Genomic DNA, 26,394 nt, shown 5'->3' on the forward strand with positions numbered 1-26,394 from the left:
CTGGACTGGCGTTCCGTCTGCTCGCCGAAACCCTCTCCGCCCCCACCGGGCCAACCCACCGTGAACTGTTGTTGTCATGTATGCTGAGTCTGTATATATGGTCACTGCGCACCCCTTGGCGGCATGCAATGCTTCTATTAGCGCTATTAGTTCTGCTGCTTGCGCTGAATAGTGTGATGGGAGGCGGTGTTGTACTAGTATCTCATATTCATCTTCCTCTAATCGTACCACTGCCATACCCACATGCTTTTCTCCTGTCTCCATGTCTATTGATGCTGACCCGTCCACAAAATACACCTCACCCTCGGTCAGGGCATTTTCAAAAATCACTTGATCCTTACTTTCGTCACCTGTGTACGTGGCGCAGTTGTGGTTTTGCATGTCCTCTACGGTGCATGCCTCTGTGATGAATGTGGCTGGGTTCACTGTTTTACATCTTACTATATGGATGTTAGCGCTGGACAGTATTATCTCATATGCTGTGGCGCGTTGTGTTGTCAATGTGCTCTTTGTTCGCTCTAATATTGCAAAAAGTGAGTGTTCCACAAACAGTGTCACCGGGCAGCCCATCACTATCGTGGCACTTTTTTCAATTGCGAACGCGGCTGCAGCTAGGGATTGCTCGCACGCGAAATGACCTTGCATTACTGCGTCTAGGGTGCCGCTATAGTAAGCAAGTGGTTTGTGCCCTAAAGATGTTTTCTGTGTCAGTACCGCTGTCATCAGTGTTCCTTTGCAGTGTGAAAATAAAAAGAATTCGCGCCCATAATCTGGATTTGCTAGTACTGGAGCGCTTGATATCAGCTCTTTTAGTGAGTTAAATGCTGTGTTCATCTCCTCTGTCCATTCTATGTGTTTGTGTTCTTGTTGTGCTTCTTTCAGTGCCTGTAACAAGGGCCTTGTGTACGCCGCATAGTCCAATATCCATGCTCGGCAATAGTTACACATACCCAGAAATTTCTGCATCTCTTTTACTGTTTTGGGCTCCCCAATTGTTCTAATCGCCTGTGCCCTGTCTGGTATAATTCGCTTGCCATCCTTTGATATCAGCTGACCCAAGTATAGGACCTCTGTCAGACAGTATTGTAACTTCCCCTTGTCCACCTTGTACCCTTTATTGGCCAATAATGTCAAGAGTGTTATCGAGTCCTGTCTGCACTCTTCCTCAGCCTGTGCACAAACCAATAAATCATCAACGTACTGAATCACTGTGCTTTCTACAGACAAATTCCCCAGATCTTCATGTAGTACCCTGTTAAATATGCTTGGGCTCTCACAATATCCTTGTGGTAGTCTGCAGTGTTCGAACCTCCTTCCTCCTAATGTAAATGCTGTCAAGTACCTGCTCTCTTCTGCTAAGGGGATCGAAAAAAATGCATTTTTTAAGTCAATTACTGTGAAGTGTGATGCTACTTTTGGAATGTTGCACAGTATTGTCGCCGGGTTCGGGACTAAAGGGAACTCCTTCATTACCACATCGTTCAGTGGGCGTAAATCTTGTATCATCCTCCATGAACCCCCCTTCGCTTTTTTGATTGGGTAAATGCATGTGTTGCATGGGGAGTTTGAGGGCACTATTATACCCTGTGCTAGCAGTGCTTCTATTGTCTCTCTGATCCCTTCTTCTGCTTCTCGCGACAGTGGATATTGTTTCACCCGGGGTAGTATTGCTCCCTGTTTTAATTTTATCACCACAGGCTGAACTTCATGCAGCAACCCTACATCATGGGGGCCATTAGTCCATAAGTTAGTGGGTACTGAACTCATGTCTTCATCAAAAAATGTGTGCGGTGCTCCTACTACCGCCATTAGTTCAACCTTAGTTTGTCTGGCTGTAACTACAATGTCGCAGGGCATTGCCAGTTCCATCACTATTTCACCATCTCCCTCAGTGTCAGAAAATAGCTCCTCGTCCGAGAGCTCTCTCAGCGGGATATTTGCATTTGTACACAATACTGTCCGCCACTCACATCCTTCCATGTCAATACCAATCACACATATTCTGTTTGTTGATACATGTATTGCATGCAAATCCAACGATAGTACTGCCCCAAGAGCAGTGTCAGGGCTTGCTATGGGACGAAAAAGGAATTCTGCTGGGATCCTCCACTCCACCCTTTTTAGTTCTGGTACTATGAGAGCCAATGTTCTCATACCTTCAACAAACATCTCCTCATTTCTTGGTACCCCTCTGATCTCTTTCATGATTGTGTGGCCGTGTATTACTGCTAATATACGGAGGGGGCATATACCTGGCGTTGAACATACGATGCCGCTCCCTGTGAATGATATTGTCATATTTAGTTTGCTCAAGAGATCTCTCCCCAGTAAGTTGATGGGTGAGTTTTCATAGTACAGTAAGGGTGCTTTCACTGTTTTACCCCCCACTGTCACATCCAGTACCTCTGTGTAAGGAACTTCAATTACAGCCCCAGAGAACCCCTGCGTCTCTAACGTTCTATTAGATAACGGGAACCGGCCCTCTCTAATGCATGATTTCTCCGCTCCCGAATCCACCATGAATATGAATTGCTTGTCTCCTATCTGCGCTCCTATCAATGGTTCCTCTGATGCATTGTGGGTCGTAGACAGTACTGGACACGCAAGTGCTCTCTGTGGGCTGTCCTATGCGGGGTGTCTCATTGCTCCCCCTTGATCAAAAATGTTCCCCGAAACTACTGACACTCCACTGTAAGGTGCGGGGGCAGGTGCCCCATTAGCTACAGTGGCGAAAGTGTTACCAGGCGTGTAGTGCACATTGTCATTATTCTGTGGGCTGGTTTGTGTTCGGTACTGATGTCCGTGTAGTTGTGCGTTACTCCTTTGTACTACATTGTCTGGTTGCTGGTATTGTCCCATGGGGAGGCCGTAGGGGCTTCCTGGATGGGGGTGTCCGTACTGTTCTATCTCTTGGAAACCGTTGTTTTGTCTGCTCCTGCATTCTCTTGAGTAATGCCCCCATCTCCCACAATTCCAACAGCTCCCCTGTGGACCTCTGGGACCCTGCCACCCATTTCCTCCCATTCCTCCATACCCTTGTCCTCCTCTTCGACCCCTGTACCCACCTCTTCCTCCTCTTGGGGCCCACTCTTGCCACGTTGGACCTCCGTTCTGCTCCTGCTCTGTCCACTGTCGTTGCCCTTGTCCTGCCCAATTCGCTGCTATTCTTCCTTGTATTGCTATTTGCCCCTCCTCTCCTTCCTCTCCCTCCCGTATGAGTGGGAGTCCCGCTACCGCTGCTGCGACCTTCACCAATTTTGATTGCACCAACTTCGCCTCATCCGCCAACCTTTTCTGTGCTACTTCCCTCTCTCTTTCTTTGATCCGTTTACAATGGTGTACTATTATGCTTTGGATCTCCGGCCAGCCTTTTGCCTCAACGCCTGCTATTTTATCTAGTGCCTTCTGCACTTCCTTTGGGAGCCCTCTCTTAATGATGAAGTAAAATAGAGACGTGGATTGGTGCCAGGGCGTACCCGTTTCCGCTCTCCACATCTCCTGCACCCGGAGAATGTAATCCATAGCGTCCTCCCCGTCATTCATGGTACATTGCATTACTGACTGCAAATCAGGGGTATCTGGGAAGGTTTCCCGCAGTGCGTCCCACACCCTCGCTCGCACGGTGTTAAAAGAAGCCCCATCATGGCGATCACACTCTAAAGTTACAGCTGGAAAACCCGCTTTAGCCCATACTCTGTCTGCCTGATCCCCTACTGCGGACACTAGTAGGCTCTTCACATCGCCTACTGCCAGCGGTATACCAGCGGTATGTTTCTCAAATGCATATATCCACTTGCTTGCCCCTCCTGACAGCTGTGGTAGTAATTTCATTAAATTAGCCTTGTCCATCTGAGCCCACGGTATATAGTTTGGCCTCCCGCCCCCCCTGTGGAGTAATGGGAGTTGTAATTTCCCTTTTGCCGTTGCAGCTTCCTTTTCCTTAGTCACTGCTGACTCCAATGACGCCATCTTCCCCACCCTATTTCTTAGTCGTCCCATCCATTCATCTTCTATAGTCCCCAGTGAACATGCACCATCTAGCTCCTCGCCTTCTCCTCCTACTGCCATGCTCAATCTATCACTCTCATCCCCCCCTCCTCTGACATCACATAACAAATCCTCTCTGATCCCTCTCTCTCGCGAGACGTCACCAATGCTTCCTTCTGCTATCCCTACTTCTATTATGCTGGTCGGTTCTTCCTCAATTCTGAACAGTATTTCCCCCTTTTTCCATCCCTCCTCAATTTGTCTACTTTCGCTCGACGCTCTAGACGTGCGTCCAGATTGTGTGGGGGCGCATGCTGTGCGTTCACATATGTCTTTTATTCTTGAGAGTTCATCTCTTGCCACTGTAAGCCTCGACTCTAAGTCACTCGTTAACTTCTCTATGTCCACCCTCTGTGTGCCTCCCTGGGCGCGCTCTCTGGTGTTTTCGTATGGTGGGGGTGCAGTTGGTCTTTGTGGCGTGCTGGTCGAAGGGGGAGGCACATAAATAGGGTCGCTATATCCTGCTGCAGGGGCTGGTTTAGGTAATATTGGGTACAACATAACCACTTCCGCGGGTTGTTCTGTACTTAACTGTTCCTTTTCCTCTCGCGGGATCATTAGTGGATTGTCTGTGGTGGAAGGTAAATCAATATTTGGCGCTGGAGCTTTGGGTGGGGGTACTTCCTCAAACAATCTCCAAAGATCTAATATCTCCTTCCTATTCTGCCATTGTTTCCCCTTATACTTGAGGCGAATACATGTACATACCATATCAAGAACGCTTTTGTCAAAAGACCCTCCTTCTGGCCAAATCTGGGGCAACCCCTCCCCTTTCAATTCTGTTAACCATTGATCATGATATTTATTTATGCGTTCAGCATATCCCGGCAAGCTCTTACAAATGTGTGACAAGGGAGTTTCAGCCCCCATCCTCTAAATCGCTAGCGCTACCGCGTTCGCCTTCGTTACTTTTGATTAGGTGTAAAAATGCGTGTGTATACCTTTATGGCACAGACAAGAGCGGACCTCTCAAAATTATCACCCACTGTTATTCACTGCACAAATCTCTTCTCACTCACCATATCTCATCTCCTTCCCATTCCCAGGCACTCTTATGTGATCTCACTTGCAATTGATCAAGTACTGGTTATGGCCACACTCTCTGGCACCACCTCGCGGCCACCCGTTCGTCTCCAACACTCGTACGGTGCGCGCACCCCTCACAATACTTTCCACTCACACTTTTGTCTTTTTCCTCCCTTTCCTCCCTGGCCAGCTGTCCCTGTTTTCCTGCTACGGTTACTGTGTTCACGTCTGTACGTGCCACTACTGAGTCCCCACTTTTTAAGATGTTCTAACTTCTTTATACCCTTCTAATTTTCACCCCCTACCCCGTGGAAATGGAAAAAAAAGAAATAGAGAGAGAGCACAATCACTAAAAAAAAAATTCCCGGTGTCTCCTTTTGCTAGACACCAATAACTTATTTCTCACTTCTTCATATATTCCCAGTACTAGTCTAGATAGCACTATGCGGCGCCGCCTTCCACCCCCTCTCGGAGCTAGGTTTCCGTCACTTCTACCACGTCACTTATTTCTTATTCCTAATGGCCATATGCAAAGAAACAATAAAGAAAGTTTCAAGACCCGTCTGTAGTAGACCCCCGATATTCTTCTCCTCTACCTGTCCCCGTTCTTTTATTCCCAATTCCCCTTCTTTTCCCCTTGACGATCACTCGCACTCGGTACTCACGTGCCCGTCTTGAACCGATACTCTCCGAAACTGGGTCCGTCCAGGCGGCGTCACCGGTAACTCAACGGTCAGCCCCTGGCTCCGGCGAGCGGCACTCAAAGGGGATTTTTTTCCAATCGGGATCCCGTACCCTTTCTCATTGAGTGCGCACTTCTTATTGTGCCGGTCGCCGTTGGCGGGCGGCCTCCCGGAGACGGCTCACCGTGCGTATCCCTTCTCGACCGGAGATTCTCGTGCCACAAGGGGGTCGTTAAGAAGGAGTTAGGAAAAATAGTTTGGAGATATCACGCTATCGGGGTCACCACTGAAAGGAAGCGCCCCCAATTCAGCACGATCCTCCCCGCAATGAGAGACAATAAGGGACTCTCCCGTAGTGGGAATAAGGCCAAGACAGAGTGCGGGTGAGCGTAAGTGGGAGTTTATCCAAAAATGAGGCATGCAAAGAACTCTGCAACCTACGAGAGCGCTCTGCCTGACAATAGCAAAGACAGGCGTATTTCTAATACAAAAAACGTCATCAACACCTAAACACTATAGGGGGCACAAGTCAATTGGGATTGGGTGGCGTCGACTAACTATAGGTGTTGCTGCAGCGGGGTTGGTCTTGGCGTGACGACGTCACTGGTCAGCCTCGTGGGTTGGGTTGGGCCTGGCAGGCCGGCTTGAGGTCATCCGTGCGGTGTTGATGTGCTGGGGCAGCCTGTGACAATGACGAATACCTTTCCTGTCTCATTTGCCCTAGGCCATGCACACTGCAGTTATTCAGAAAATGACATTTAAGTTCATTAATAAATCGCTTCAGCAGCTTATCTTATAAAATAAACACAACACATGAGGAATGCACCTCGTGAGAGGTCTGGTGGTTGTCGGTTGGGGTGAGATTTACCTGTGTCCTATTGACCGGTATTTTAGGTCGCGGGACGGGGCTCTGGGGCCTGGGCCGAATGATACATGTCTGTCTGCTGCGTTAGAAGTTATTATATAGATGGGTCTCTGTGTCTTGTCCCAATGATGGGGGTCGTCCTTGCACGGGGTCAGGATTCTTGGGGGGTTCGTGGGATTTATGAGAGGGTGCTGGTAGATCAGTGGGTTCAACCGTGGGTTTATTACCGTGCTGTAAATAACACAGGTGGCGGGCTGTGGCCTTGGTTGCGGCGCCGGGGCCTCTGACTCTCTGAAGTAACGCCAGCTTGGTTGGGGGAGGTGAGGGAGCGCGGCACAAGTCTTAGCTTTTTTATCTGGCAGGCTTGGTGGGGTGGGAGAGGGAATGGCCTTGCATATATCCACAAAGGTATTTTCCTCGTGCGTTGCTGATCAGTGAATGCAGAAGTTCTATACTGTTCTGCCTTATTTTGACGTTATTTAGACACACATATATATATTTCAATTTCGTTACACATTTCTTTAATACAGTCGGTTCCAGTACCTTTTCATTACCTAACATTATATTCACTACATTGTGTGCGTATTGTATGTACATTAGACGTTATACGAGGGATATCTAGGTTATGGCCTACAGAGATTGATGCTCGCCGCTTTGGGTGATTCAAAAACATATATGAGTTCAAGTTTCTACATACTATTGAGAAACACTTTTACAGATAGAGGTTACACGTTTGGTCAACATCTTTCTCCGTGGTTATAGCAGCATTAGTCCAGACCTGGAGGGATATCATATAACGTTACATTTTTATGGTTTATTCACATTTTAAACAGAGGTAGTTCATCAATACCAATACTTGAATTGTTTTCTACCTTCTTCAGATAGTGATGCTTCAGCTTTTTTCCTCGCTACCCCGGCCTTGCGGTCCGGGTCATACGGGGTGCAATATCACATTGTTACTAATATAATGTTGCCGTGTTGGCATCTCGGGTTTAGCTCATCTCCGACTTTCTCATGGGAACGCACTCGCAGCGGATCTGTCAGGGCTGCTGAGGCGACAGAGATGCATGAAAGGCCCTCCAAAGGTGGGGGCCTCGTTACAGTGTGCTGAACTCACACCATGTTTGCTAGGCAAGATGGCGTCTAGGCCTAACTTAATTTTTGGTAAATGCAAAGACAGGGTACGTGTGGGCAATGTCGTCGGCGGGTGAATCCTCCTCCACCTGGGCCCGGGTGGCATGAGGGGGCGCCCACCGAGTCATGGTCCTCACCTGGGGAGGGAGCTGTAGGTGAGGAGGGCCTCGTGGCCATTCCTCCCCTACAACATTAACAATAGTCTGTAGCGAATTTATGAATTTTCCTTTGCTTTCAACCCACGTATTGCAAAATCATCAAAGTAAGGGATCCCTCTAGGCACAAAATGGAACCTTAAGAAAGGCTTGTTGGTTGGGCCATTAACTCTCTACTCAGGATTTTTTTTTTTTCCTAGCCTAGGTCTTTAAGTTGAGATTGTGTTAGCTGGTTCGGTCTTTCTTTACCTAAATAAGGCACAAGAAAATCATAGCAAAGTCCAATACATTTCCATCAGCGACTGAACAGGAGGGCTTGAAGAAAACTGATGGGGAAGATGTTGCTAGCAAGCATTTGTTAAGCAATTACATTCAAGCCTTTTATCTACTGTGTAACATATTCTCTTCAAATTGCAGGAGCAGGCAGTGGATAGGGAGCATGAGAGAGATGTCTTCCAACAAGAGATACAGAAATTAGAGCAACAACTCAAAGTTCCGCAGAGACTCCAGCCAGTAAATGATGACCAAACTAGAGAGGTAAGTATTTCACAAAAGCCATTGTGAATTGTTCAAATGTGATCATAGAGTACATCCAAGGTCAACCATTTTCCTTAATGTGGTATTCTAGGTGGTGGAATCTTATTAAAAAAACCTTTGCACAGGAATCACATTAGGTAAACGCTCCCTTCTGTTACAGCATGATTGCAGTGTTGGGTGCTGTCAAGTGATCACCAACAAAAACAGCAGGAAATGTTGTCACTGGTAAGTACTCCTAAACCAATTGCAAGAAGTCAAGAGCTCTGTCAGAGAGGATTCTGACTCAGTTGATTTCCTAGTTAAGTCATTGAGCCAAAGTGAAGGTTTGTACAGAAATGTTCAGCAAGGAGACTGATGAACTCAGAGAACAAGTACCTGATGAATTAGTTGCATCCAAGGCCCAAATCTGTCAATGCAGAGTCTGCCATACAAACTGAGGGGGGAGCTACTTAAATCTAGCATCACTGCGTACATTGATTCTCAGCATGTTATGCCAGTGGTCAGGTATGTCAACCCAGAAACAGTTCTCAGCTGAATCTGTCTGCCTGATTTCTTAACACTGTCAGAATGGAGTCTGCTGTCCAGTGACGCATTCAATTTCCCATCCTGGCCAAAAATCGTACCCATGTGTTTACCGATTCACAGTTAACTGATTCTTGTGATCCATATACCTTCATCTTTAGTCCCCAGCAGGAGCTGTTTTCCTTGCTGTCTGATGAATTGATGTGTGTAAGAAAAAAGATTGTGTAGGTGATGGAATCTGTGGCTGACTAGTGCATTGTAAGAGACACATCTCCACATCCACAGCAACACTGCACATGGTGCGGCGTGGTTCATTTTTCACAGCTCTATCATATCACATCAACATAAACATTAACATATTATATGCACCTAATAAGTGTATAAGAGCTGTAGCCTTATGTGATCACTCCTTTATTTGAAGAGTTAACTTGTTTTTGTATCCCCTCATCCTCCTAGAGATTTGCATGTGCCTTAGATAACCATGGTTCTCCTGAGAGGGCTAAGGACAGCGAGAAAGTACAGAAAGCTTGTTTAGATCAGTGTGACGATCTTGCGGCTTGAGTGTCATCCTCAGGAGATTGATCCTGACAGTGTGGATGAGTGCAGTCCTACAGATATGCAACAATGATTCTCTACGCTGAGTGCAAAAATCTGCTCTTGCCTACCCTCCTTTTCTAAAACCGCTCTCAGTAAACCTAATCTTCTTCTAGCTTTGCAAGGTCCAAATGATGTAAACCTCATTCATGTTGTTGCAAATAAAGCAAGTGCATTCAATGAATGTGAACCCGCTTACACACATAGCTGTGGATTCATACTTACAGGTAAGAATTTTACTCTTAAGCCTATTAAGCTCTCCCACCATGCCAACTTGTTAGGAAAGACCTGCTCCAAGTGAGACTGGAAACTGCTCTCCGTATATGCTGCATAAAGCACCAACAACATGTAGAATCTGAATATCTCTATTCATTCAAGAGGCTTTGCTTAATGTGCACTTTTAGAGATAGATAACTAAAAGTATTCCGTGCAAAAGCAGTTGGGTGCAGCGCTGTCATTAGGCTCCTGAGAGCATTATCTCTGACAAGCAATACCGTGTCTGCCATGTCTTATCAGGCAAGTACTGAAAACAAAATGTACTTTTGTTAACTTATTTTTCGTCTATCAGAACATATAGTGGTGAGAAATCATTCTCTTCACAATACGGGCATTTTACTTACCTTCCACAGACTTCACATTTACCCTCCCTCTCAGAAACCATCCACCTTAATGGAACTTGAATTCGGTTCTGAATTCCTTGAGGAAAAAACCTTTGTAGCCTATGGATTCTTTGGACTTTGGCTTCCTCTCCTGGAAAACTGCTTTCTTGGTTGTGGTCACTTTGGCTGGCTTTGTGGGTGAGAGAGCTACGTGCCTTACCATGTAAGGGGCTTTGTACTGTCTTTCAACTGAGAAGATGGTTCTTAAGACAGCCCCACTCTGCATTTTGAAGGTCCTCTTCCAATTAAACCAGGAATTATATTTGCCTGTTTTTCTGTCTCATGGCTCCCTGGCCGAGGAGGCCTTCCATAATTTGGATGTAGCCAGAACGTTGATGGTTCTATTTGGACAGAACAGGACCCTTCCTCAGCTCGGACAATCTTTTTCCCACTCCACCTTGCCTCAAGACAGCCAAGGATACCATTGACAGGTGCATTATATCATGCATCCATACGTCCTACACCTTGCATGGTCATTCCAGTCCAGAGAGACTCCATAAGCATTGCATTAGATCCTAGCAGCACTGTTAGCTTTCCAAAGGCATGTGCCCATTTTTTTAAATCTGTCGTCCCGCTACTTGGTCTACACGCCATGTGGTTTGCAAGCAGTATTCCTTGAGGCACGATGCTTCATTCGGCAAGGGAAATGTAGTGAAACCTATTTCCTTGTAACCTCCCGACGCATGCTGCAACTCCTCCTCATCTAGATGTTGCTGTGTAATCGGTTTCCAATAAAGTGGGAAGATATGAAAGACTCATAGAGTAACAAAACTGAGTAACTTACATTACCTTCATGGTCATTCGGTTGTACTCTTAGTCCATGACTCCTCCACCTGCATAACTCCCTCCCACACATACCCTCTAACACTTGATTTAACAACTGGGGAAAAGCAGTAGGGCCATGAGGCACTTTTGTCCTGGGTGTGCAAGTTCCTGGGTGCATAATGGAGGGTTTGCGTACACGGAATTCTAGATTCTTTTGCTGCACTATGCAGCATTTGTAGAGCTGTTTATAACCCTGACCTGCTACAAAAGAAAGTCTTTTTCAACAAGTCCTGAAGTATTTGAAGCCACAGACTGATTTAACTGAATCGCAATGTTTTGCTTTCTTTTCACACTTCTTTTGTCCAAATAGGAGTGCATGAGATTCTGCTCTTAGACTAGGATAGGATGTGTGGAGATTAGCATCTGTACGACATATTCACATATCAGTTGGGCGAACACCTTTTAGCTCATTCCTGTATTTGAACATTTATTTAATTTTAAGTAATTCGTTATGGGACACTCACACCTCTAAGGAGTGACGGACATTTTACATATAACATTGTACCACAAGCATGTCAAACATGAGGCGTTTTACAAAGAAATGTACAGTGTCTGATCTCTCATTGAGGCCACATTATAGTAAACAGATTTTGATGGGCAGGGTGTGGGAAAATATAATTGGGCCAGTCACAGACTGCAATTTTTTTTTTTTTTTGGGTGAGCATATTTGTTACATTCCACCTATTATCAGTTTAAGAAACACACACATAATGATTTTCAAGTGCTAAATCTGAGATTACATCACAAGTCTCAACAAGATAGACTAAAAATACATCTCCTTGATCGTGCTTCCAACTGTAAGGAATCTAATCATTTGTTACCACATTGATTGACCTTCATCAGCATAGTCTTTGACTGAGCTCAGTCCTGGTCAGCATCATGCTGCCCAAATTTCCAAAATATTTAAAATATTAAACATCAACACCTTATCATATAACATAGTAACATTTTACACTTCCCTGATCCATCGAGTCGCGTATCATAACAATGGTCCATTTTGGGTGAAAATGACCTCGATCATGAAAAAAGTTGATGAATTGATGGTTTGAGGAATCCTCCCATTACATTATTTGTTTGGACTAAGATGTCCTATGGATTGAAGTAGCTGTTTCCCACAAGTTGGTGCCCTTCTCAATCAACATTTTTATTGCATAGTGTGAGAAACCTGAAGGTGTCTCACCCGCTAGTCCCCTGGGATCTGTCATCCAGGTGACCAGGACACGGCCATCGCTTTTGGATCCAGTTCCTGAGGCTGGACCAGTGCAGGATGATCACCTGAATGAGGGGTCTTCGGGGAGTGGGAGTGGAAGTGGGACACCGGAAGTTGAGATGCGGTATCCCCTTCCCTGTAGCACCTTTTCCTCATCCTGCCAGGTAGGATACCTAGGAACTCTACCCCCTCCCCCCTTTCCCCGACACAAACACTTTCTCACGGACAGCTCACTGTGAGCAAATACAGACTAACAGCTCTGTGTACCTGACCTGTCCCAATACCATGGTCAGGCAACATCAGGCAATTACTGATCATTACACAGACCTGACTTCCATCACACTTCCCCCACAGGGATAAAAGGCGGAGAACGAAAGCATACTCTGAATGAGGCAAAACATACGAGGAAACAGCGGTACCAAGATGGCAGTTTAATACAAGGAGCAAGAGGGTGTGACTGGAGAGGGTTGCAAGGAAGGAAGTGCCCTTGAACTTTTCAGACCGTTACTTTCGCAAACCTTGGAAAGTAAGAAACGTAAGACGGGGAACTAAAGCTGAACAAACCTACATTGTGTGTCAGAGGTACCCCAGGCGCTCTCACGTCTATTACCAAGGTGGGGAGGAGCAGCTGCTGTTGTGGTACTGTCAGCACTAGTAAGAGAGTACAACCGGTGAGTTGTAGAGACTGATACCAAACTAGCCTGTTAGAACCAACATTGCAAGCAGCAACATTGTATGAAAAAATCTAAAGAGAATAGCGTGTGAAACATATGTGAAGAACAATGTGAATATAATTTAAAACCAGAGGAGTGATTTAACTTTCTGTTACTATAGACAGAATGGACCGGCACCACTTGGGTGCTTACTCGAAGGTCTCTGTCAGGTATCCAACTAATTGGCACCTTTTGAAAGGGGAACTTCGAGATTGTAGTGGTCCTGAAACGGGTCAAGCTAAATCCTGTGCACATTCGAAAGTATTCGATAGTTGAATGCGTGCTACAATTGGTCTGAGCCCGGCTGAGGGAGACTAATTGTGACGGAGAAAGGATCTGAGCCTGTCTGGGACTCTGAGACAGCTGTAGAACCCATCAACTTGGATTCCAGCAGTATGCAGGCAAAAGGAGGCAATGGAAGATAGACCCAGCACACAGACAACACTGGATGCAACCCAGGATGGGCCAAGGAGCAGATGAGGCAGGGTATTTTAGCCCCAGTATCCATTTCAGCAACAGCAGTTGCCAGCCCCAAGATGGTAACCCCTGGTGGTAAACAGTCTGAATGACAGGAATGGTATCCAAAACTTTGGATTCCCTGATTCATTTATTGCAAATTCCAAATATGTAATCTTTTTTCCCAAATGTACAGGAGAATTCAACAAAAATCTGTCTCCAAATGTTGGTATTATTTAGTTTATTTTCAACGCGTAAGTACATCAAAACATAGAGACGCGAAGAGAAGGATTGGCTTTCAAACTGAATGTGTTCCATGTGTAGAAAAGCAGTAAATGCTGCTCTGTATCCTGTGTAAATACCAAAAAAGAAATATATATCAGTGTTTACAGCAGTGCATTCAGATAAAAAGCTAAAAAAACATGAAATGTCAAGAAAATTACATACTCAAAAGAGCAGGTCTTCAAAAGAAAATGAAGTTTAAAAAAAAAAACCACATGCATGTGCCACATTTTACATTCTAAATGAAAAATGTAATTACCTTTTTAGAAAAATATTGCCTTTCTAATTATATAAGGAGAATATTCACACAGGCATTGTCATATCCTTTTTACATAACAAGCAACACGTAAAAAGTCATGCACAGTTTCATAACATAGTACTACTTAATTCTGACAAAATTGAAAATTGTCAACCTGAAATGTGTTGCTAGTAATATATATGGGTATCTAATAGTAACCCTCCATATAAATTAAAGAAAGATTGCTAAATATATATTCACGTACATGTTGAACTTTGATGTGCAACATGAGGGTTGGTGACAATATTAAGTTTATATGACTATATACCTCAATTTGATATATCTTCATAAGTTATACTGTAACATCTGCAGTGTTGTATTCTACGTTAGATGTATAGTGTTTCTCTGAATATCTGCCCATAAACTTTGTTATCAAATCTGAACGTATCATTTTGAGATTGGTTTAGTGACATGCATTATATTTCATTGCTTGACAGCTTAGAAAATAATCTCCTGATGAAGGAAATTGATTTCCCGAAACGCGCTGAGAATACACATTTCTTGAAAATAAACAAAATATACCACAATTTGGAGACTCATTAAATTCTTCTTGAAATTTTGAAAAAAATATTATATATTTCAAATGATTGAAGTTGTTAACTTGGATTTTCTAAAATGACATTTGTCGGCATAAAGGTGTGCAGTGTTGACTTTTTATCTGGCCTTGTATCAGCCAAAGGGGTGCACCGCTCTGAGTGAAATGGAGGAGTACCTGAATAGGATACCAACCACCTTGCTTTCGGGGGAGGTGTGCAACGCTCTTTAGGCACCCCTTACGATTGAGGTCAGTCCTGCTATATCAGATCTGCTCAATGTTAAGGTGCCTGGGTCTGACGGTCTAGAAGCTGAATTCTATAAGGAATATTGCAAGGTGCTATCTCCACACTTGTTGCATTTATCAGAGGCGTCACTGTTCAGGGGTATGTTGCCTGAAACAGTGCGTGAAGCCATTATGATATTATTGCTCAAACCATATAAGGCAGCTGAGAGTTGTGAATCCAATAGACCACTGTCCCTTATTATGCCATACGTGGTACATCCTTGGACACTCCACAGCATTAAATTTAAGACGGCTCTATAATGTAATGGCTCAAACCCCTCGAATCGCAGGACATAGCAGTCTCTTTGGACATGCACAAAACGTTCAATACTGTATCGTGGCCATTCCCGTTTCAGGTTCTATCCAACTATGGGTTTGGGCCTAGATTTTTTTTTCTTGGGTTAGATTGCTTTATGAAAAACCCTTAGCCCAGGTCCGCGTGACTGGGTGTGATTCTCAGGTGTTGCATTTAGGAGGGTGGACTAGGCAAGTTTGCCCTCTGTCCCCTTTATTTGCGTTGGTAATCGATCCATGGGCAGACAGGATATGTACTAAGCACTGCACCGCAGGCATGCCGATAGGAGGGACGAAGGAGGTCATATCTTTATATGCAAATTATATTTTATTATAATCAACTATGGCACGTATATTAAAAACACATGAAAGCCAAACTCTAGAGATGGCGCAGCATGCTGATTTCAATAGCTGGGAGGCTATCCATAATTAAGATGATAATATTGCCTAAGCTTTCCTTACCCCCCCCCGCACTTTTCGCCTTCCCTCCTCCCCTGTACTTGCGCAATCTCAATGTCACCTGACCTAGTAGGATCGCTATCTCTGTCTTCCCTCTGTTCCCCTCCCTTGCCTCGTCGTGCCTTGAAACACTTGTGTATTGGTGCATTATAAATGCCATATATCATATCATAAGCTAATGTATATGTTTCATAACATACCGTTATGGCCGGGCCGCACCCTCTTTCAGGATTTTACAGCAACATGCACCAGTTTTATTGGGGCTGGTGTCCCGGTCCGATTGAGGTGGGGGAATATGACTGTTGCTTCTGTCGGGTGATGATTACCAACGGATGCATCCATTAGACCCAGTGGGAGTGACTTGGATGCTATCTGTGTATGATGGGTGGCTCCTATTATGGAGGATGCCGGTGTAACTCCCACCACTGATAGGAGCATTGAGAAGCATTGGAGGGTAGCTGCTGTCCTGACTGTTGGCGATTTATATGTAGGGGGCCGCTTTGTATCCTGGGGTGACCTAAAGGCTGTTACGGGGGTGGGCCCGTTACATACGTTGTATTACCTACACATGCGAGCAGCATTCAAATCTCAATGGCCAATGTTCCCCAATGAACCTCCATCACATGCATGCCTATCGTATATACTGCAGGCGCCCACCGGGGATAAAAGTATTTCCATGCTATACAGACTATGAACATGCACTCCGTACGGATGATTTGCTCCAAATGGGGCAATGCCCTCCAGATAGAGTTCACTGGTGCGCAATGGAATGCTGGATGTGCCCAAACAAAGGGAGTGTCCCTGAATTCAAAATATAGGCTCAGATATTTTAAGATTTTGAACAGACTCTCTTACACTTCATCGAGAATTAACTTGTTGGAGTCTTGTTTGAGTCTGACAGGGTGAGAGAATGTCCCGAATGCAAGGATGAGAATGCAACTCTGTTACATATGTTGTGGTCCTGTCCCAAATTATATGAATACTGGCGCGCTGTACTTAACACGTTGTCTACTATATTGGGTCGGGGCAAGAATGTGTGCTGTTCTACATAGGGAAAATGGAGGTCACTAAGCATGCTTTTTAAATTTGGGTCTGTTAGCCAAAAGGGCAATTTTAATGAGATGAGACGGAAAAACAAAATAAATAAAGTTGTAGAGGGGAATTCAAAGTTTGGATGCCATTCTTGACATTAGCGTTTCTGATTGTGTATTTGTCAGGGCAGTATTACCTCCCCTGCACCCCAGAAATGTGTAGATGTATTTAAACAGTGTTGATTAATAACCTTTTTGTTCATAACAGTGGGAACAGTGGGTGTGCATTTGAACACTGACAATGCATTGGTAAACGGCCAAAAGGCAGGTCATGCACAGCGGCCTGATCACATCAGTTCAGACAGCAGCAGGGTTCAGGACCACTGGAAGGTCCGGCAGCAAAAAGCCCTGAGCACAGATCTGTCAAAGTAACTGCATTCAACCTGTATGGATAAATGTGGGTTTACCATGGCAAAAACGGTGGGAAACGGCACCAAATCCTCTAGCTGGTATGTAAACCTGCGAAAATGGATCTATTCAAAGCCAACCTACAATCACAAGAGGGGCTAGGGACAGATGGCCAACCAATTTGCTTCCCCATAGAATTGTCACTCAGCCCAGACCCACCTCCACTGGATTTGAGAGGAACATTTCGGGATCAATGCACGTCCAAACCACAAAAAATATATACATGGAGGTTGCAATGAGGGCTCACATAGAGCCCACATGTGCAGAACTATTTATTTAATACTAGGTACCACAATGACTACCAAAAGGTACATTGATCTTCCAGTGCCACAAAATGGCTGGTACTCTCGGCGCACCCAAAAGTATAAAGCAACTGCCAGCAGTGTACACCTAAAATTGATTTAGAGGGATGGAATCACTGTTGTGTGCAAATGGGCTGCTTAGGAGCCACCCCTGGGACTGGGGCCTTATGGGTTATCCAGAACCATATACTCAAAAAGAGTGAACATGGGTTGCAATGGCAGGGTTGATGTTTAGTAGATGTCCCTTGCACCACCAAAATAGTTTGGAGATCCAATAATAAAGAGAGAAAAGCAAAACAGTTGACTGGCACTAAAAAGTGGCCATGGAATCCCAAGATGGAAATTATCTTAACAGGAGTAAAACTGATACTGACCTGGAAGAACATCAAGTTACTGAGAAGTATTTTCAGTAAGGTAGAAGGTGAGCCAGAAGTGTATGATGCCCCATAACCTTGTCAGAAGGGGACCGGAACCCCTCTTAGCCAGGAGTGGGAGGCCTGCCTGGGAGCCATCCAGAGCCAGTCCTAGCCCTGAGGCGTATTGCAGCAGTTGAGAGGGCCCCAAGTCTTGATCCTACTCAATGCTAGTATGCAGACCCTTATCTCCTATCATGCCTCCTAAATCAGTTTCTCAACAGTATTTCTCTTCTTGTTCCAGATACCCTGTGTTGAGATAGGACCAGTATGACCTTTATCAATGACCCAAAGAAATATCAGGGAATGCATTACCCACCTTCAAGAGCCTCCATTGCTCCCAAGCAAAAGCAGCATCAGGAACATTCTGTGCAGTGCCGCCCGAGGCAAGGGAGAGAAAGAGGTAACCAGAAAAATCTGCTGCAAGCATACATGGCAGCTCTGAGAACAACGCAGTCCCGCTGGGAAGCAACAACGTGGCACCGCTCATTTGGATTGTTACCCACTAACCTACTAGGGACACTTTAAAAAACGTACACTGAGACGGATCCCGAAATACAAACAATTGCATTGGATTCTGTGTTCTGCCATAAGGGACAAGCAGCTGCTGAGCAAGTGTGTGAGGTTAATCCCCTTTTGAAAGCTTCAACCCAGAAGCAACCCAGCGACCCTGGGAATAACCGGAGCCGTGTAACAACAGAGAACAAGGTAACTGGAACGGCAGGAAGCCCGGGAGGGGTGCTGCAAACCAAGAAGCCAGAGTCCATCAAGAGGAATCTTCCTCATCACAATGGTGACAACCCGAACCATGCCGTTCAGCCAGAGTGCATCAGGAGTTATCTCCCCCGTCGCAGTGGTCAGCCAAACACCATTGCTCAAGTAGAGTGGAACAGGAGTGGTAAATGGAAGCCAAATAAGGCTATGATTTTTTCTGCAATAGTGCTTAAAGACCACTGTGGAGAACTTTTATAGAAGTACCAGGAGAAGGGAGTCATTCCCCTGGTCATTTGTGATGGAACATTGAGGGAGTGACATTTACTAGAAGATGGAAGCAAGAAACCAGGAGAAGGGAGGCCTTTTCTTGGGGAAGGAAACACAAACCGGAGGACAGAGAACATTTAATTTTGATGGATATTCTGACAACTCACCAACATTTTCCTAGGTTGAGGCAGGGCAAGACACTTAGCAGTAGAGGAGGGAGGTTTCTTTAATCAATAAAACGTTGTAGCCCACAAGATGACTCCTCCTTGCCAGTCTCCATCTTCTACACCCTCACAGATCCCAATGGGGAACCCGCTTTATTTTAAGAAAAACACTTAATCTTTCATTTCTTTTCTAAAAGTCCCCTGGTGTGAGTTCCCTCTATATAGGGAATCTGCTCCATCAGCCCACCTTTCCTTCGAGAGGTCACAGGGAGACCCATAGGGTGAGACTGACTCAACAAACCCCCTACTTAATTCCTGGCATCACCCACTGAAGCATGAGGCCAGAGTATGGCCTTGGTGGGTGGTCCCACCCCTTAGGAAGCCTCAGGCAGGGGCCACACTCATCTGCTACTTCACGCCAGGGCTCCCACCCCCTCTCCTCCCTTCTACACACTTGTACTTAACACTATATTTTACATAACGTTTACCCTATTGTGACAAATCTGAGAATGTCATCCTTTTTCCCCTAGGGATTGACCTTTCCCATGGGGCCAGGGCGGTGCGTCCACAGTACAATAGTACCCCTGGGGTAGTTCATTGAGGGAGGATCACATGGGCGAGGAACCCCCTTTATGGCATTAAGGACGACTATATTCAGAGAACGCGATATGCCCCACGCATTAGTACCTCTAAACACCTCTCAAATGTTCAGACCTCCCCTCCCTGCTTTTGATAAGGCCAATAGCTGTGATAGTCAGTTTAGACAATCTAATATACTTGACATGGTTCAAACCTTAGAAAAGGCATGCAAAGTATGTTGCATCTGAATCTAGGACATTTACTGACAAGATGATTATGATCAGGAGTCCAAGGATCACTTTGGAGAAACAGAATGAGCATTCTAGCTTCTTAATGACTGAGAAGATGATGATGATCAGGAGTTCAAGGATCACTATCAAAAAACAGAATTGAGAGGAGGAAACTGGCATGCCATGCCTCGGCCAGCAGGACAAGAGCCAGCTGGAGGGTAAGCCGAGACCGGAGGAAGAGGAGAATGGGAGCAAGGTCTTGGAAGCCAAGACTGCTCACGTTATTGCCGTCTGGAAACTCCGGGCATCCCAAGCACCCGCGAAGTCCCCAGCAAAGAGAATGCACCACTGAGGAAAGAGGAGACGTCAGGAAAGTTTCTCCCAGTCGCGACGAAGCCCCGAACGTGACCGCAGCCTCTAGAGAAGCTGCAGCCGCTCAGGAAATTCTGGTACCTTCCAGTGGGAAGCACACAGGTACGTGGGTTACCCGAGTGGTACAGGAGGTCTGGGGGAGTGAAGACGAAGTCCGCTGAAAGAGGGTCTGGGACCCTGGAAACCTAGTGCGAGTCTGGGACACGCACCCACTTGAAAGCCAGAAATAAAAGCCAAGCCGAACATTGCGAGTCTGGGACCTGCACCCATATGAGAAAACAAAACAAAACAAAGCCAAACCTAATATTGCGAGTCTGGGATCTGCACCCAAACCAAGGAGAAATAGCCTATGTTGGAACTGCTACTTGGCAGCAGTGTAAACCAAGCAACTGTGAATGTTACTGGTCTGGAACTCGCACCCATCGGTGGATAGTCCATGAGAGGACAGAGGGTTGGCAGAAGAGTATAACAAGCCAGATTGAGCGTTGCTAGTCTGTGACCTGCACCCAAATGGAAAATTTCATGAAAGGATAACTGCTTGGTGGGAGAGTGAACCAAGCAGTTATATAGCAAGTCTGGGACCTGCACCCAAAATAAGTGAAGAAAATGCATTGCAACAAATCCTACACTTAACAAAGGGATTGTGCCAAGTTAGCAGGATAAATAGGAAAAGCAACCTCATATTGACATTTGTAGAAGCATATACAGGCCCGAGGGTCCTCAAAATGAGAAGAACACTATAATTAGGAATTTAGGGGAAAGGATTGCGAACCTAACCTTGGAGGCCTACAGATTTTCTTTGTGTGCCACTTCTTGCCTAAGAAACTGGGAATTTTTTTGTGTAGTTGGCACTGCAAAGACCATTTTTACTTTAGGAAGAGATCAAGCCTGCACAGTTGATTTATGTTATTGTTAGGGACACAAGTAGGATCTTTGAGACTCATTAGGGACTGACTTTATAATTTGGACAGTCTGACAATTTCATTAGTTTTCTTAGAGGCAGGGAAACCCCTCTTCATTTTAGGGTCAGGGAGGCATTTTTCCAAACCTTTTTCATATAATAAGAGGGGTCAAGCAGGGCTGCCCTTTGGCCCCAGCATTGTACAAATCCTATATGGCCGACATTGTGGATTCAGAAAATGACACCCGTTTTTTTCCTCCTAAAATTGGTGAATCCAAGGTTACAAGGCTGCTCTATGCCGACGACATAATCCTGTTGGACCAAACTGCCATCGGTCTACAACGCCAATTAGACAGCCTCTCAGCCTACCTAAAAAAAAAAAAAAACGGTTTGGATATCAACACAAACAAAATGAAGATTATGATCATCGAAAAGCCAAAAACATCAACAACAACAAAAAAAACACCATTGGTTCGTAAATTCCTAGAAATTGGAAACAGTAGAAAGCTTCACATACCTGGAAGTCAAAATCTGCTGCAGTAAAATTGAAATTTCTATGCAGGAACACCTTTTTGCAAGGACAAAAACCCTTTCAGCCCAAGCTCTGACTTTAGACAGAAAATATGGCAAATTTTCGCTTCTTCCGGTGATAAACTTTTTCAAAACAAAAGCCATGCTGGCGATAACATACAGAGCCGAATCGATGGTACAACTTCCTGCCACACTGTGGGACAGACTCGAGGACCTATTTTGGCGTAAAGTATTGAAGCTGCCTAATTCGACACCTAAAGCAGTAATCAGACGAGAGCTAAGTCTGTCATCAATGAAATACGTGATCGAAAGAAATAGTCTTTTATTTCTGGGAAAAATACTGAGAACTCCTCGCCCGCAAATCCTAGACATCCTCTACAGAAAAATGGTAAGCGAAAAGACCGAGATGCTGACCGCATGGTACGAAAAACAACTCGACCTGGTGGAAAAAATCAGGTGTTCTAAATGGGACATCGAAAGAATCCCTGGAAAAATCAAAGACAGACTGAAAACTCAAGATTGGATTGAAACATTGGATAAAGCAAGTGAATACATATCCTCGTCACATCTAACATTCAACACTCAAAAAATAGACGAGGTGAGAACTTAGCTAAAGAAAACCCCAAATAAACACTTGCGATCAATCTTTTTAAGAGCACGCCTGAACGTCCTAAAGACGAACGAAGTCTTATATTTCCGAAAACAAGCCGAAAACAACACATGCCGTTACTGCTCAGTCACACAAAATATCGAGACAGTGTGACATCTACTCCTTCTCTGTCCAGGAACAGACAAATTGAGAACAATCTATCTTCGGCCACACAGACTCAAACATCAGATGACAACTGACGATGTTTGGTGGAATCAGATGATGAGCAGTGATTCTACATCGCTGACTTTAGCAACAGCTAAATATTTGTATGATTTGGACTTAGACGTAAAGTCTGCAGATCAAAACTTGTACGAAGAGGACAGAGCACCTTAAGGACGCATTTTTTAGCTAGGAAAGGAAATGTGACAACAAAAGAAAACATGCACCGAGTTTGTAAACATTTTAATCACAATTAAACAAAAAAAAATAATAAGTTTCTGCTCAAAAACATGCCACCATTGTGTCTGAGCAATACTTCTGCACCCTCGCACTACATAACATCTACCCTACATATAATTTACTGTACACTTTAATATTGTGTGCTGACTTCCATGCTCTTCTGTCACACTTCAATATACATACATAAATATGTATACAGAAATATACACTATGTATATGTAACATGTCTTTGTACACAGGGGTGACTGCTGCAGTCAGCCATTCCTTTTCGCAGTACCTTTTTGGCTCTGTCACTTGGTGCTGGGTGAGGGCTTGCCCCTTGATGGTGTTGGGGTCTGGCTCCATAGCTTCTTTATTCTTATTCGGTTTTCCCATCCACCACATGGGGCCTCCCGAGCTCACTGCGCAGCCCACGCTCATGAAATGTTCTTGGGTGGCCCCCTTTGGGCAGACCGTGCATTGAGCAGAAGCCTATTTCACCTCTGTGCCCCCACTACACCATCATAAGTCCAGGCGGTGTGGCTGTGCAGATGCCACTATTCTCACTGCTGTTCCAGCGGTGTCATGGTCACTCCCGGCAGCACCCTCGTTGTTATGGGGACACTGCTGTGCCCATGGCTTGCTGGATTCTTCATGGCCTGCCTCCTCTGCATTGCATCGGAGTGTCTCGGGGGCGGGGCCACTGAGCTTTACCCAGGCTATTTTGCTTCAGTAACCTGGGCTTTTTTTAATTCACACGGCTGCTATGACGAGGCAGCCCCGGACTTAACAGTGCACTTTTGGACTTATCTGCAAATCACTTCCCGGGCTGCCAGTCATGCACAGCCCGGCAGGACCTCTAAACAGGCACGCTACTTAACATGTCTTACTTTTTACAGCTAGAACCACACTCATGCGCACAGACTAGGAGGCCCCTTTCCACATCCTCCTTCCCACTTCAAGGTGTATTCAGTTTGAGGTGTGGGGCTCCATCTACTTGGGGGCAGTTCCAGAGGAGCTGTCTACTGCAGTTGATTCCAGTTTTCCATCTCTTGCAGCCTTTCACCATGACCTGAAACGTCTGAATTCCAAAAGGCCTGTCCTTGTGCAGCCTAATTACTTGAGCCCCCCCCCCCCCCCCTGGAAAAGTTAGTCATGCCAGTCTGCCTGGTTCCTGAGGCCAAAGCCAGAGTTGTATAATGCAAAAAAAAATGTTTGCAAGACTTCATTAAATGCTGTGCCTCTCTACGTAAACAGACCCTCCGTCAGCCCCAATTAAAGACTTCTTTCAGACTCCCATTAAACACTCTAAAGACTCCACCGACTCCTACACATGGTTGGGCAGATGACCCATTGCATCCAGCAGAAAACTCTGGCAATGAATATCCAATGTCCAGATGAGACACAGCACGAATGCTTTTAAACCTTTGTGACTTCAAACAAGTAATCTCGGCTTGTAAACAAGAGCTTAGTAAGTCAGTCTCTGATCTGAATAGGAGTGTCTTCTGTTGAAAAGCTGATGGAAGCAGCAGAAGCCTCCTTGTAAAAAGTATATTATGAACACTGAACTAGAAAAAAGAGGAGAAACAACAAACCAGCTTTGCTAACAAGCTGCAAGACAGAGAGATTATTTCCAGGCTGAACAATATTCATGTTTTGGTGTGTGCCTGCAGACATCACAAATGTAGACATTAAACAATACATTCAATCACTGTTCAGAAAGGTTCCACGGAATCGTGACTGTTCAGACCTCACCCTATGTATGTTCAATTTTCAGCAACAGGAAGATGGAAGATGAATACCTACCAACAAGGGGGAGCTACTAAATAAAGTTATTGAGCTGTACCAGATGAAAATGTTCCCATATTGGCTGTATGAGCTGCCCAGAAACATTGAGAAGACATTGTACATCTTCTGTCCCAAGGTGAACTAACAGAGATTGAGCAAGATAGTTGACATCTTAGTAGGAGGAACCAGGTGAAGATCAGTGGTTTGGGCCATCCCTGGCTAATCAATATACAACTAAAGTTTAGGCTGTCTTGAATTCTGGCACCAAATCATGGCTTTGATATAAGAGTTTTGAGATAAAAGCAAACAAATATATGGTAGACTGTTTTCTATGCACCTAAGTGGCTTTGATATTGATTACTCGGGGGGTGGGGAGGGAGGGGGCAGAAGGGAAGGGGGCTTGGCGGTTGTACTTTGTAGTCTGGCATGCAATGCTTCTCGAAAGTATACCTGTGATAAAAGTAGAGAAAATAGTATTATGATGGAAAAACATGGGGTTTTAGGTTGTTTTGGGAGACATGCATTGTATGTGCTGTCAGATGCTGACGTTTAAATTGCTTCTTTGTTTATAATCAAATTTCAGTAAAGTATGATAAAAAGAATTTAGCACAAAAACATTAAATTGAAGCTTGACGAGCCAACAAATTGATTGGCTTGCAAAGAAATGGTTCTAGTAGAGTCGGACATTAAATCAGAGGATTTTAGTTTATTCTGAGTATTTATCTTGGAGTTTGAAATGGGTATGTTCATGATTCGGAATATCAATAGTGTCACCAGTACATTTCAGCAATATCTAAATGCTGTCCTGTTAATTGTGGAATAAGCCACACTCCCTGGCCAAGAGGTGAAGGAGGAGGTGGGGGTGTCACAAGGAAGGTGAGATAAGCAAGATCCTGAGAAACCCGCATATACTAATTTTACAGAGGATAATTTTACTCCAGAAATAAAAAAACATCTAAAAGATTTTGCATCCCTCTGTTCTATCTGATACCTAATTCCCTATGACCTAGTAAGTTGACACTTTTGATGTGGCTTTGTAGTTGAAGATAGGCTATTTTTCCAGGCTTTTGAACCGAAAACTACACATTGAAAGGTCAATAATTGGAGCATACAGATAGATAGGTCAAGCAGTGTTCTTTTTAAAGAGCGGAGTAACCCATAATCCTTAACTAAAGCATAACTTCAGAACAATGTCCTGTTCAAAAATTCACAAATTTGCTTGTTGTAGGGCATTGCCTCAAGCATGATTCAGGAACAAAACCTAATTACACTGTCACATGTCTTTAACAGACAGACATTACAAACCACTGGGAGCACATATTTAAGCTAATCTTTGGCAATGTATGCGCCAGTACGAGAGGTGGCCGACAAACCTCTGAACATTTTCTTGGATGATGCTCAATCAACAGAAGCGCCCTCCCAGAACTCTTGTCAGTTAGAATGGTCAATAACTGAGTCAAGGTGAGATTGGTAATGGAAAATCACAGCTGATGCTCAATAGACAGGTGTGAACATATCATAAACTCAAATGCAGCATGAACATTTATTTCTTTATTTTTACATTTATAAAGTGCGCAAAGCCCAAAGGCAACTAGGCGCTGAGACTTAAGAAAATGGTTACAGGTATTTAAAGCTTCAAGAATATACATTTCCATAGTGAGATCACAGGTGAGATGGTTACATGTATTTAAAGCTTCAAGAATTTACATTTGCATAGTGAGTTCAGTGCACATTCAAAAATTGCATGCTAACTTAGAAGCAGAAAGTAGCAATAGGTATACTGGCTATGTATACTTAGTGTTTCTCTTTGTGGATGTGGAGGAGTCAACTTCGATGCTGAGTGCTGAAAGGCACAGTGTCTGTTTTGAGAGGTCCAACCTAAATAGTAGGGTTTTTAGGTTTTTCCTGAATGACCAAAAGGATGTGTCGTTTCTAAGTTGAGTAGGGAGGGTAGCCCACAATTTGGTTGCTACCACTGGGAAGCTAGAACCACCCGCTTTCTGTCCTGTATATCTAGGGGGTGAT

The 26,394-nt window shown here is 44.7% G+C and overlaps 1 protein-coding gene across 4 annotated transcripts in view; it reads left to right on the forward strand.

The window, feature by feature from the left end:
* The window catches only part of AKAP9 (A-kinase anchoring protein 9), a 2,953,299-nt gene that overhangs the window by 1,729,801 nt on the left and 1,197,104 nt on the right, over window positions 1-26,394 (forward strand). For all 4 annotated transcript variants that reach the window (XM_069648423.1, XM_069648424.1, XM_069648425.1 and 1 more), the window contains one exon: window positions 8,328-8,447. In XM_069648423.1, coding sequence (XP_069504524.1) covers window positions 8,328-8,447 — 120 coding nt within the window. The remainder of the gene's footprint in view (window positions 1-8,327; window positions 8,448-26,394) is intronic.

This window comes from Ambystoma mexicanum, chromosome 2q (assembly GCF_040938575.1).
Source record: "Ambystoma mexicanum isolate Mex_15411 chromosome 2q, UKY_AmexF1_1, whole genome shotgun sequence".
NCBI classification, from domain to species: Eukaryota; Metazoa; Chordata; class Amphibia; order Caudata; family Ambystomatidae; genus Ambystoma; species Ambystoma mexicanum.